The 13411-nt window shown below is 41.0% G+C and overlaps 1 protein-coding gene across 1 annotated transcript in view; it reads left to right on the top strand.

Annotated features, from left to right (window-relative positions):
• The first annotated feature begins 2857 nt into the window (after positions 1 to 2857).
• lamc1 (laminin, gamma 1) overlaps positions 2858 to 13411 on the top strand; it is a 66510-nt gene continuing 55956 nt past the window's right edge. The window contains exon 1 of the mRNA XM_072363343.1: positions 2858 to 3594. Within this exon, the coding sequence (XP_072219444.1) occupies positions 3219 to 3594 (376 nt within the window). The 5' untranslated portion in view covers positions 2858 to 3218. The remainder of the gene's footprint in view (positions 3595 to 13411) is intronic.

The following is a 13411-nucleotide window of genomic DNA, read 5'->3' as shown; positions in this document are numbered from 1 at the left end:
AGCAAACTCTCCACTTCATTACCTTCTCTGATCTGGTTCAAAGTACCAGAAGAAGAAGATTTCAGGCCCCAAACACACTTTTATCTGGAGACAGATTTAAACAAAGCTCATTCTTTGGCTCCTTGTTCTAACTTTTCTTCTTTGTTTTGTATTATTTTACAAAACCATCAAAATGAAACCCACTTATGTTGTAACACAAATATCCAAACCTTAGGACCATGAGAGACAAAGATACAGCACAGTGAACAGTCCTTCAATTCAGTTAAATCGGTTAATTAAATGCAGTGTTAAACAGGAAGGATTTAAGATAAGAAGAGTTAACTTGGACCTGCAGTATTCCTGAAGCTTCAGAAACCAGCAGAAGATCTGAGATGAAACCAGTTAAAGCTTCAGAAACCAGCAGAAGATCTGAGATAAAAACCAGTTAAAGCTTCAGAAACCAGCAGAAGGTCTGAGATGGAACCAGTTAAAGCTTCAGAAACCAGCAGAAGATCTGAGATGAAACCAGTTAAAGCTTCAGAAACCAGTTAAAGCTTCAGAAACCAGCAGAAGATCTGAGATGGAACCAGTTAAAGCTTCAGAAACCAGTTAAAGCTTCAGAAACCAGTTAAAGCTTCAGAAACCAGCAGAAGGTCTGAGATGAAACCAGTTAAAGCTTCAGAAACCAGCAGAAGATCTGAGATGAAACCAGTTAAAGCTTCAGAAACCAGCAGAAGATCTGAGATAAAAACCAGTTAAAGCTTCAGAAACCAGTTAAAGCTTCAGAAACCAGTTAAAGCTTCAGAAACCAGCAGAAGATCTGAGATGAAACCAGTTAAAGCTTCAGAAACCAGCAGAAGGTCTGAGATGAAACCAGTTAAAGCTTCAGAAACCAGCAGAAGGTCTGAGATGGAACCAGTTAAAGCTTCAGAAACCAGCAGAAGGTCTGAGATGGAACCAGTTAAAGCTTCAGAAACCAGCAGAAGATCTGAGATGAAGGTCTGAGATTAAACCAGTTAAAGCTTCAGAAACCAGTTAAAGCTTCAGAAACCAGTTAAAGCTTCAGAAACCAGCAGAAGATCTGAGATGGAACCAGTTAAAGCTTCAGAAACCAGCAGAAGGTCTGAGATGGAACCAGTTAAAGCTTCAGAAACCAGCAGAAGGTCTGAGATGGAACCAGTTAAAGCTTCTGAAACCAGCAGAAGGTCTGAGATGGAACCAGTTAAAGCTTCAGAAACCAGTTAAAGCTTCAGAAACCAGCAGAAGGTCTGAGATGAAACCAGTTAAAGCTTCAGAAACCAGCAGAAGGTCTGAGATGGAACCAGTTAAAGCTTCAGAAACCAGCAGAAGGTCTGAGATGAAACCAGTTAAAGCTTCAGAAACCAGCAGAAGGTCTGAGATGGAACCAGTTAAAGCTTCAGAAACCAGTTAAAGCTTCAGAAACCAGTTAAAGCTTCAGAAACCAGCAGAAGGTCTGAGATGAAACCAGTTAAAGCTTCAGAAACCAGCAGAAGGTCTGAGATGGAACCAGTTAAAGCTTCAGAAACCAGTTAAAGCTTCAGAAACCAGCAGAAGGTCTGAGATGAAACCAGTTAAAGCTTCAGAAACCAGCAGAAGGTCTGAGATGGAACCAGTTAAAGCTTCAGAAACCAGCAGGAAGCAGTGTAGAGACCTCAGGATGGAGGTCATAACTGACCCGATCTGGCTGCTGGGGTTCAGCTCAGAGTCCATAATAACAGACTTCTCCAGACTTCTGGGCTGGTTTGTGGTTTTTAACTTTACAAAGTGAAGCTGAGCTCAGATCTTTAACTCTTCTTCTTTGGCTCCAAACACAACGAGCTTCGGGAGCTTAATGAGTGTTTGTGAAGGATTACAATCCCCAGATTTTGGCATCATATTCTGTTGCTTTGCGTAATCTAATGTTGTTGAATTAAAGAGGCCCCAGAATTGAACCCTGAGGAACTCCACGTGACATTTATTACCTTTAGACACAAAGTAATCATTATCTTTTAAGATTTAAACCAGATTAATGCTGTGGCAGAAAGTCCCAGTTGCACAGTCTGTGGAGCCACATGTTGTGGTCGACTGTGTAAAATGAAGCGGTGAGATCCAGGAGCTCAAAGACTGAAATGATGCAGCCGTTTAACCGGATGTGGTTTCTTACTCAGTGCTGTGGTGTGGACAGAACCTGGACTGGAAGATGGTTGTTCTGTGTGAAGACTCGGTTCAGCTGTTAAAAAACCTGCTGTTTTGTACCATTTTACCTCAAACGGGGGGGGTTGATATCAGTCTGTAATTATTCAGCACTGATAGTCAGTTATATGTTGGACATTTATCAGAAACCTGGGAATGAGGTGTTTTACAGGAACAATGCAGCGCTGCTGCTGGCTTCAGCCACTGAAAGACAAGCAGCCATCACTGAAGTGTATGAATGAACCAAAGCAGCGGTGTATTTGGAGCTCACTGAAGTAAAACACGACTTCTGAATGGTGCCCACCCCCTTCAGGACCCCCCAGCACTAAGCTACGCCCCTGGCTGCAACAAAACAGAGAAATCTTTTTGAAAGGAGAAACTATGAGAAGCTGCAGCGGAATCAGCTGTTCTTTAAAGCTGCTCTCATTTAAGTTTCAACTTGTTGCGCATTTTTCACATAGCTGCTAAACCTCCTCCGCGTGAGCCCTCGCGCGGAGTAACTGACGCGTTTGTGAACAGTTTATTCTCAGTTTATTGAGAAGTTAAACTGGTGCCAGACAGCAGCTGGACTCTGGTGTTTTCTGGAAAGCACGAGGCGGCTCCGTCACTGAGCTCATATCGCTTTTAATTGCATCCCGGAGCGCGTGCGCGGTGTGATCGCAGGAAAACAGCGAGCGTGCGGTGATTTGGTGACTTCGGGGGTCTTGTGTGAAGTTTCCTGACACGGAAGTGGCGATGTCCTCTGCGCCTGGGAGCTGCGCAGTAGCGGACTGGGTGTAGTCTGGACTCCAGTCTTTTCCTGCTGGAGTTTGTTGCATGGCGGCGGACACAAAGACCTGAGGCCCGAGCAAAGACCGACTCTCAGCAGCAGCACAGCCGGGACACGAGCTGCGGACGCGGCCTGGAGCGAGCAGAGCCGCCGCTGGGGACATTTCCGCATCTTTCACTTGACGCTTCGGGAATCTGCCGCTAACTTTGGGCAAGTTTTGGGAGAGTTTGTGCGGGGGGTTTTCTGGACGCGAAGGAGGTCGGAGCGGGCTGAGAGAATGCCGAGTTTGATGCGGGCTCTGGTGGCTTGGAGCTGGGTGGCGGTGGTGTGCGTCCGCGCTGCCATGGACGAGTGCGTGGACGAGCAGGGCCAGGCGCAGCGCTGCCTGCCCGAGTTCGTGAACGCCGCCTTCAACATGACGGTGGAGGCCACCAACACCTGCGGCTACCCGTCGGAGGAGTACTGCGTGCAGACCGGCGCCACCGGGGTCACCAAGTCGTGCCACATCTGCGACGCGCAGGACCAGCGGAACCACCACAGCGCCGTGTACCTGACCGACTACAACAACCAGCAGGACACCACCTGGTGGCAGAGCCAGACCATGCTGGCGGGCATCCAGTACCCGCACTCCATCAACCTCACCCTGCACCTCGGTAAGACCCCCGACCGCGTCCCGGCCCTCCGCGGGGCCTCCAACGCGCACCTTCGCAGCTTTTTACGCAGCTGAACGCTCCTGAAACCCACCGCGGGTCGCAGCTCCAGGTGCGTGCAGCTCGGCTGGTTCTGACATGTTCGGAGTCCGGGCCAGAGGCGGTGGGCCAGAGGCGGTGGGACAGGGCTGGTTTCACTGTTTTCTGGCCCCTAACAGGGCTGGTTTCACTGTTTTCTGGCCCCTAACAGGGCTGGTTTCACTGTTTTCTGGCCCCTGGTTTCACTGTTTTCTGGCCCCTAACAGAGCTGGTTTCACTGTTTTCTGGCCCCTGGTTTCACTGTTTTCTGGCCCCTAATGGAGCTGGTTTCACTGTTTTCTGGCCCCTAAAAGGGCTGAGGGCTGGTTTCACTGTTTTCTGGCCCCTGGTTTCACTGTTTTCTGGCCCCTGGTTTCACTGTTTTCTGGCCCCTGATTTCACTGTTTTCTGGCCCCTGGTTTCACTGTTTTCTGGCCCCTGGTTTCACTGTTTTCTGGCCCCTGGTTTCACTGTTTTCTGGCCCCTGGTTTCACTGTTTTCTGGCCCCTGGTTTCACTGTTTTCCGGCCCCTAACAGGCAGATGTGAGCAGCTGGTTCTATCTGAGGTGTCTGAGGTGTTCCGGTGAAACCTTTGAGATGGATTGGTGTTTTCAGTGTTTGAGCTGCAGGACTTAGTTCTCATTGTTGGGGGTGGAGTGAATCACAGCCAGAGGTGTGAAGCCAGCGGCCTGGTGTCCCAGCCGCCTCTGAACGCACCACCTGGACTCAGGTGTTGGGAGGTCAGAGCTGATGCAGTAAAAACATGAAATTTGACCGTTTTTTGCCTGAGATGTGGTTGTTTTGTGTCTGTTTGTGGGTGTGAGCTGAGTCTGAGGCCCAGACGGGCCGTGGAGGGGTTTCTGTCATCATGTTCTGAAGAGTCGAGCTGCTGCTGCTGAGTTTTTTCAAGCTCTCTGAGGTTGTGGGGTGAGAACAAGCCGAAGCTCCTCTGAGCCGGCAGCAGGGTAGTGATTAACTTCAGGCCTTAAAATCCAACAAACTCAACATTTTTGTGACAAACTGAACATTTTTGTGACAAACTCAACATTTTTGTGACAAACTCAACATTTTTGTGACAAACTGAACATTTTTGTGACAAACTGCAGCTGTTTTGTGACAAACTCAACATTTCTGTGACAAACTGAACATTTTTGTGACAAACTGAACATTTTTGTGACAAACTGCAGCTGTTTTCAGTCTTTTCTGCAGCTTTCACTCTGATCTTTCACCTTTTACCCGACTGAAGCGTTCAGATGTGTCTGTTTCTCCTCCTGATCGTCTTGATATGCTCAGAAGCTGATGATGGGACATTTTTCCTGCTCTGTTGTCCTGGCTCTTTGTCTCCCCCCCCACCTGACCTCAGTCACACATCAGAGACCTGAAACAGAAATGAGTGAATGATTCTCAGCAGCATGCTTCCCAGCTTCTGCAGAGTGTGAAATGATGTCCTGAAACCCTGACGGTGCGTTTCAGGGCTGGTCTCTGCGGGGGGGAAACACGCCGCCGCTCACTCACAGCGGGTCGTACATCACGACTGGGAGGGTTCCTTTGATGTCAGTCTGACTTTTAGTGAAATATAACCACTGAAAGCAGCAAATTACTGAGATAACTCCAGGGGAAGTAACATGTAATACCACCAGCAGCCACCAGGGGCAGCACCGAGCATTTAAGAACCAACTTTTTGAGTCATTCCGGTGATTAAATCAGACTTTAAACAGCGGGGCGCTGCTTTTCTTCTGGTTTCCTGTCTGACCAGTGAGACTCGGCGCTCTGTTCGAGGTCGTCTTACTTTTAAAAATACCAACAAAGTCTATTTCTGCAGCCGGAGGCCTCCTGCAGCGGCTCGGCTGCTTTTACCGCTGCTCCACATTCCTGAGGGGTTCAGTCATGCTGCAGCCTCTGAGGCTCACGTGCACGCCGTGACACGGCGGGCGCCCTCATCACGCCAGTGAGGTCGCATCAGCTGACTCTGTTGAGATGTTTCTACGGTGGCCCTGAGGCACGCCAAGAAAACAGAGAAAACAGAGCTGCAATCTTCTCCTGATGTTTGGGCCTCAGCAGGTTCCGCCGCCGCTCGCAGCTCAGCTTCGCTTGTTGACGGCGTCTCGGGAAGTTGTTGTTGGACAGACTGAAGAGGTCGTTTCTGTCCGGTTTGTTCCTGTTTGGACGGCTTCAAATGTTTTCTGTAACCAAATCTCTGAGAGAAGCTTCAGCTGGAAGAAACGGGGCTGAAATGTGGCGCCGGCGTTTCAGTTCAGAGCAAAGTCCTTCAGACGTTTAATCAAAGAGGCGGGGCCTTCAGAGGTTTAATCAAAGAGGCGGGGCCTTCAGAGGTTTAATCAAAGGCAAAGTAAATAGAAATGAAAGAGGCGGGGCCTTCAGAGGTTTAATCAAAGGTAAATAGAAATAAAAGAGGCGGGGCCTTCAGAGGTTTAATCAAAGGTAAATAGAAATAAAAGAGGCGGGGCCTTCAGAGGTTTAATCAAAAGTAAATAGAAATAAAAGAGGCGGGGCCTTCAGAGGTTTAATCAAAAGTAAATAGAAATAAAAGAGGCGGGGCCTTCAGAGGTTTAATCAAAGGTAAATAGAAATAAAAGAGGCGGGGCCTTCAGAGGTTTAATAAAGGCAAAGTAAATAGAAATAAAAGAGGCGGGGCCTTCAGAGGTTTAATCAAAGGTAAATAGAAATAAAAGAGGCGGGGCCTTCAGAGGTTTAATCAAAGGTAAATAGAAATAAAAGAGGCGGGGCCTTCAGAGGTTTAATCAAAGGTAAATAGAAATAAAAGAGGCGGGGCCTTCAGACGTTTAATAAAGGCAAAGTAAGTAGAAATAAAAGAGGCGGGGCCTTCAGAGGTTTAATCAAAGGTAAATATAAATGAAAGAGGCGGGGCCTTCAGACGTTTAATCAAAGGTAAAGTAAGTAGAAATGAAAGAGGCGGGGCCTTCAGAGGTTTAATAAAGGCAAAGTAAATATAAATGAAAGAGGCGGGGCCTTCAGAGGTTTAATAAAGGCAAGGTAAATAGAAATGAAAGAGGCGGGGCCTTCAGAGGTTTATTCCAGGGGGGGGGGGGGGGGGGGGCAGGTGACTGTAGAACTGTAGAACCCAGATAACAGAACCCAGATAATAGAACCCAGATAACAGAACCCAGATATAGAACCCAGATATAGAACCCAGATAACAGAACCCAGATAACAGAACCCAGATAACAGAACCCAGATATAGAACCCAGATAACAGAACCTAGATAACAGAACCTAGATAACAGAACCCAGATAATAGAACCCAGATAACAGAACCCAGATAACAGAACCTAGATAACAGAACCCAGATATAGAACCCAGATAACAGAACCTAGATAACAGAACCTAGATAACAGAACCCAGATAATAGAACCCAGATAACAGAACCCAGATAACAGAACCTAGATAACAGAACCTAGATAACAGAACCCAGATAATAGAACCCAGATATAGAACCTAGATAACAGAACCCAGATAACAGAACCCAGATATAGAACCCAGATATAGAACCCAGATAACAGAACCCAGATAACAGAACCCAGATATAGAACCCAGATAACAGAACCCAGATAACAGAACCCAGATAACAGAACCCAGATAACAGAACCCAGATAACAGAACCCAGATAACAGAACCCAGACGCTCTGTGAGCCGTTTATCTGACGGCGGTTCATCAGGTAACACCTGACTCCTCCTTTCAGCCGTTAAACTCGAGGATAAAGCTGCAGCTTTAAAGTCAGGAAACCGTGCGTGTGCACGTGCGTGTGTGTGCACGTGCGTGTGCGTGTGCACGTGCGTGTTTGCTCTTTGAAGTGCTGCAGCAGGAAGGCAACATGTCCGGACTCGATGTGAAAGACCCACAAAGAAGAGAAGCTGCAGATAGATGAAGGCTCCTTCATTCATCTGGATTAAAGCAGCGGTTCTGACGGGAGCTTTAAGTTTTTAAGTTTATTAGAGATAAATTAAAGTTTATTAGAGATAAATTAAAGTTTATTAGAGATAAATTAAAGTTTATTAAAGATAAATTAAAGTTTATTAAAGATAAATTAAAGTTTATTAGAGATAAATTAAAGTTTATTAGAGATAAACGGCAGAAGATAAATTAAAGTTTATTAGAGATAAACGGCAGAAGATAAATTAAAGTTTATTAGAGATAAATTAAAGTTTATTAGAGATAAACGGCAGAAGATAAATTAAAGTTTATTAGAGATAAATTAAAGTTTATTAGAGATAAACGGCAGAAGATAAATCAAAGTTTATTAGAGATAAATTAAAGTTTATTAAAGATAAACGGCAGAAGATAAATTAAAGTTTATTAGAGATAAATGAAAGTTTATTAAAGATAAATTAAAGTTTATTAGAGATAAATTAAAGTTTATTAGAGATAAACGGCAGAAGATAAATCAAAGTTTATTAGAGATAAACGGCAGAAGATAAATTAAAGTTTATTAGAGATAAATGAAAGTTTATTAAAGATAAATTAAAGTTTATTAGAGATAAATTAAAGTTTATTAAAGATAAATTAAAGTTTATTAGAGACAAACGGCAGAAGATAAATTAAAGTTTATTAGAGATAAATTAAAGTTTATTACAGATAAATTAAAGTTTATTAGAGATAAATTAAAGTTTATTAGAGACAAACGGCAGAAGATAAATTAAAGTTTATTAGAGACAAACGGCAGAAGATAAATTAAAGTTTATTAGAGATAAATTAAAGTTTATTAAAGATAAATTAAAGTTTATTAGAGATTAATTAAAGTTTATTAGAGACAAACGGCAGAAGATAAATTAAAGTTTATTAGAGACAAACGGCAGAAGATAAATTAAAGTTTATTAGAGACAAACGGCAGAAGATAAATGAAAGTTTATTAGAGATAAATTAAAGTTTATTAGAGATAAACGGCAGAAGATAAATGAAAGTTTATTAGAGATAAATTAAAGCTTATTAGAGATAAACGGCAGAAGATAAATGAAAGTTTATTAGAGATAAATTAAAGTTTATTAGAGATAAACGGCAGAAGATAAATTAAAGTTTATTAGAGATAAATGAAAGTTTATTAGAGATAAACGGCAGAAGATAAATGAAAGTTTATTAGAGATAAATCAAAGTTTATTAGAGACAAACGGCAGAAGATAAATTAAAGTTTATTAGAGATAAATTAAAGTTTATTAGAGACAAACGGCAGAAGATAAATTAAAGTTTATTAGAGACAAACGGCAGAAGATAAATGAAAGTTTATTAGAGATAAATTAAAGTTTATTAGAGATAAACGGCAGAAGATAAATGAAAGTTTATTAGAGATAAATTAAAGCTTATTAGAGATAAACGGCAGAAGATAAATGAAAGTTTATTAGAGATAAATTAAAGTTTATTAGAGATAAACGGCAGAAGATAAATTAAAGTTTATTAGAGATAAATTAAAGTTTATTAGAGATAAACGGCAGAAGATAAATGAAAGTTTATTAGAGATAAATTAAAGTTTATTAAAGATAAACGGCAGAAGATAAATTAAAGTTTATTAGAGATAAATTAAAGCTTATTAGAGATAAACGGCAGAAGATAAATGAAAGTTTATTAGAGATAAATTAAAGTTTATTAGAGACAAACGGCAGAAGATAAATTAAAGTTTATTAGAGATAAATCAAAGTTTATTAGAGACAAACGGCAGAAGATAAATTAAAGTTTATTAGAGATAAATTAAAGTTTATTAGAGACAAACGGCAGAAGATAAATTAAAGTTTATTAGAGACAAACGGCAGAAGATAAATTAAAGTTTATTAGAGATAAATTAAAGCTTATTAGAGACAAACGGCAGAAGATAAATTAAAGTTTATTAGAGATAAATTAAAGTTTATTAGAGACAAACGGCAGAAGATAAATTAAAGTTTATTAGAGATAAATTAAAGCTTATTAGAGACAAACGGCAGAAGATAAATTAAAGTTTATTAGAGATAAATTAAAGTTTATTAAAGATAAATTAAAGTTTATTAGAGATTAATTAAAGTTTATTAGAGACAAACGGCAGAAGATAAATTAAAGTTTATTAGAGACAAACGGCAGAAGATAAATTAAAGTTTATTAGAGACAAACGGCAGAAGATAAATGAAAGTTTATTAGAGATAAATTAAAGTTTATTAGAGATAAACGGCAGAAGATAAATGAAAGTTTATTAGAGATAAATTAAAGCTTATTAGAGATAAACGGCAGAAGATAAATGAAAGTTCATTAGAGATAAATTAAAGTTTATTAGAGATAAACGGCAGAAGATAAATTAAAGTTTATTAGAGATAAATGAAAGTTTATTAGAGATAAACGGCAGAAGATAAATGAAAGTTTATTAGAGATAAATCAAAGTTTATTAGAGACAAACGGCAGAAGATAAATTAAAGTTTATTAGAGATAAATTAAAGTTTATTAGAGACAAACGGCAGAAGATAAATTAAAGTTTATTAGAGACAAACGGCAGAAGATAAATGAAAGTTTATTAGAGATAAATTAAAGTTTATTAGAGATAAACGGCAGAAGATAAATGAAAGTTTATTAGAGATAAATTAAAGCTTATTAGAGATAAACGGCAGAAGATAAATGAAAGTTTATTAGAGATAAATTAAAGTTTATTAGAGATAAACGGCAGAAGATAAATTAAAGTTTATTAGAGATAAATTAAAGTTTATTAGAGATAAACGGCAGAAGATAAATGAAAGTTTATTAGAGATAAATTAAAGTTTATTAAAGATAAACGGCAGAAGATAAATTAAAGTTTATTAGAGATAAATTAAAGCTTATTAGAGATAAACGGCAGAAGATAAATGAAAGTTTATTAGAGATAAATTAAAGTTTATTAGAGACAAACGGCAGAAGATAAATTAAAGTTTATTAGAGATAAATCAAAGTTTATTAGAGACAAACGGCAGAAGATAAATTAAAGTTTATTAGAGATAAATTAAAGTTTATTAGAGACAAACGGCAGAAGATAAATTAAAGTTTATTAGAGACAAACGGCAGAAGATAAATTAAAGTTTATTAGAGATAAATTAAAGCTTATTAGAGACAAACGGCAGAAGATAAATTAAAGTTTATTAGAGATAAATTAAAGTTTATTAGAGACAAACGGCAGAAGATAAATTAAAGTTTATTAGAGATAAATTAAAGCTTATTAGAGACAAACGGCAGAAGATAAATTAAAGTTTATTAGAGATAAATTAAAGTTTATTAAAGATAAATTAAAGTTTATTAGAGATAAATTAAAGTTTATTAAAGATAAATTAAAGTTTATTGGAGATAAATTAAAGTTTATTAGAGATAAATTAAAGTTTATTAAAGATAAATTAAAGTTTATTAGAGATAAATTAAAGTTTATTAAAGATAAATTAAAGTTTATTGGAGATAAATTAAAGTTTATTAGAGATAAATTAAAGTTTATTAAAGATAAATTAAAGTTTATTGGAGATAAATTAAAGTTTATTGGAGATAAATTAAAGCTTATTAGAGATAAATTAAAGCTTATTAGAGATAAACGGCAGAAGATAAATTAAAGTTTATTAGAGATAAATTAAAGTTTATTAAAGATAAATTAAAGTTTATTGGAGATAAATTAAAGCTTATTAGAGATAAATTAAAGCTTATTAGAGATAAACGGCAGAAGATAAATTAAAGTTTATTAGAGATAAATTAAAGTTTATTAAAGATAAATTAAAGTTTATTAGAGATAAATTAAAGTTTATTAGAGATAAACGGCAGAGCTTTGCTCATATGAAGCTGAGGTTTCAGAGGTTCTGTGTTCTTCTCATCAGCTTATTTTATAATCTGCTCCACATTCCTCTGAGAGCTGAATATTCATTTGTCTCTGAAGGAGGGGCCCCTGAAGTGTCCACTCCGCCTCTTTAAAGCAGAGGAGGGGCCCCTGAAGTGTCCACTCCGCCTCTTTAAAGCAGAGCAGGGGCCCCTGGGGGCCCGCCTCGTTGGAGAAAGATCCAGAAACAGGAAGCTGAACAACAAGCGGCGTCTTTGTCTTCTTCTTCTGTGAGATGCAGCCGAGCTGTGGGACAGAAACTTTCTCATAAAGCTTATTCTGAGCTGCTGCTGAAGCCTTTAAACTCATTTAAAGGCTCAGAACTGTATTTGGGTGCTTTAAAGTGATAAAAACTGTCCTCATGCTGCACATTCCTGCACATTAAGGGGCTTTTGTCTGTTTCAAAGAAGGCTTGAAGCACATCAGGATGAGTCTCCAGCTGTTTCTGCTCTGGCCCACATCAGTTAAACAGCTTTTCCATACAGAAGGCTTTACAGGCTGGAGATGAAACTCTTTTAATCTGAGAAACAGAAAGTTCTGAAACATCGACACACTCAGACTCTGGGCCTCCATCAGGTGCAGGAGCTTTTAGTTCTAAGACCAGTTGGTTCTGAATGACTTGCAGGACAAAAAGCCCCCGTAAAGCGACAGGATCACGACCTTTAGGAGCCTTATAGACCCAAAAAGACCCCAACAGTCAGAAGGTTGGTGTAATGGGAGCTTTTCTATGGTTTAAAGCGGCATTCCTGCCCCAGGAGTGACGTCACAGCCCAGGTATGACATCACGTCCCAGATATGACATCACGTCCCAGATATGACATCACGGCCCAGATATGACATCACGGCCCAGATATGACATCACGTCCCAGATATGACATCACGGCCCAGATATGACATCACGGCCCAGATATGACATCACGTCCCAGATATGACATCACGGCCCAGATATGACATCACGGCCCAGATGTGACGTCACGTCCCAGATATGACGTCACGTCCCAGATATGACGTCACGGCCCAGGAGTGAAACGCGTCTGACTTGTGTTTGTTTCTGAGGTTTTTCCAAAGATGGCGTCAGGTTTGATCTGATCTGAGGCCCGGATCAGAAAGAAAAGACTACAGACGGGGCGTTTAAGGGCAGGGTCTGCTGTGGGATAAAGTAACTCCCTCTGGTGTTACTGTATGTTGTGCAGAGCAGGGAAAAGAAGGAGGAGCGGGTCATCAGCTGATGGGTTCAGGCTGAATCGGAGGATGAGCGTTGGAAAACTGAAGCTTCTGGGGGGGGGGGGCAGTCAGCTGGTGAATCACAGCAGTGCTGTGTGGGAAAAGCCTTTTTTCCCCTGGAGTGAGCAGCTGTTGTAAATTACACCAATCTGAGAGTGTACTGGGGGAGCGGGGGGGGGGGGGGGGGGGGGGCAGCGGGCCGGACTCATTGTTTGTGTCTCAGGAATGAGCTCAGCGTGGGAAACTGGGGCGATTAGGAGCACAGCTGGAAGATGGCTGCTGATGAGCCCGGGACCTTTCCTTAACCCCCCCCCCCCCCCCCCCACAGCCTTACACTGACCCCCCCCCACAGCCTTAACCCCCCCACAGCCTTACACTGCCCCCCCCCCTCGCCCATCGGCCTGCTGGAAGCCTCTGGAGCGGCCTTTAAAGCCCCATCAGGTGCTTTGCGTCCTGGAGGCTCAGAACCTTCGGGGGGGGGGGGGGGTTTATCTTTTCAGGAATTCGTAGTCAGACTTCAAAGAGGCTCTCAGGTGCTGAAGCGAACAAACCGTCCCTGAGACTCATTCCTCAGTAATGAAGAGGAATCAAAGCCTAAAACGCCAGAACAGTCCTCAGAACTTTGGCTTCCTGGGACCTCTGAGGTCTCTTAATAAGGGGGTCAAAGGTCATGATCCCGGTCAGAACTGACCAGACCAGCTTCGG

This window comes from Leuresthes tenuis, unplaced genomic scaffold (genome assembly GCF_036924035.1).
Source record: "Leuresthes tenuis unplaced genomic scaffold, fLeuTen1.0.hap1 SCAF_14, whole genome shotgun sequence".
Classification (NCBI taxonomy): Eukaryota; Metazoa; Chordata; class Actinopteri; order Atheriniformes; family Atherinopsidae; genus Leuresthes; species Leuresthes tenuis.
This window is presented reverse-complemented; position numbering and strand designations above follow the sequence as displayed.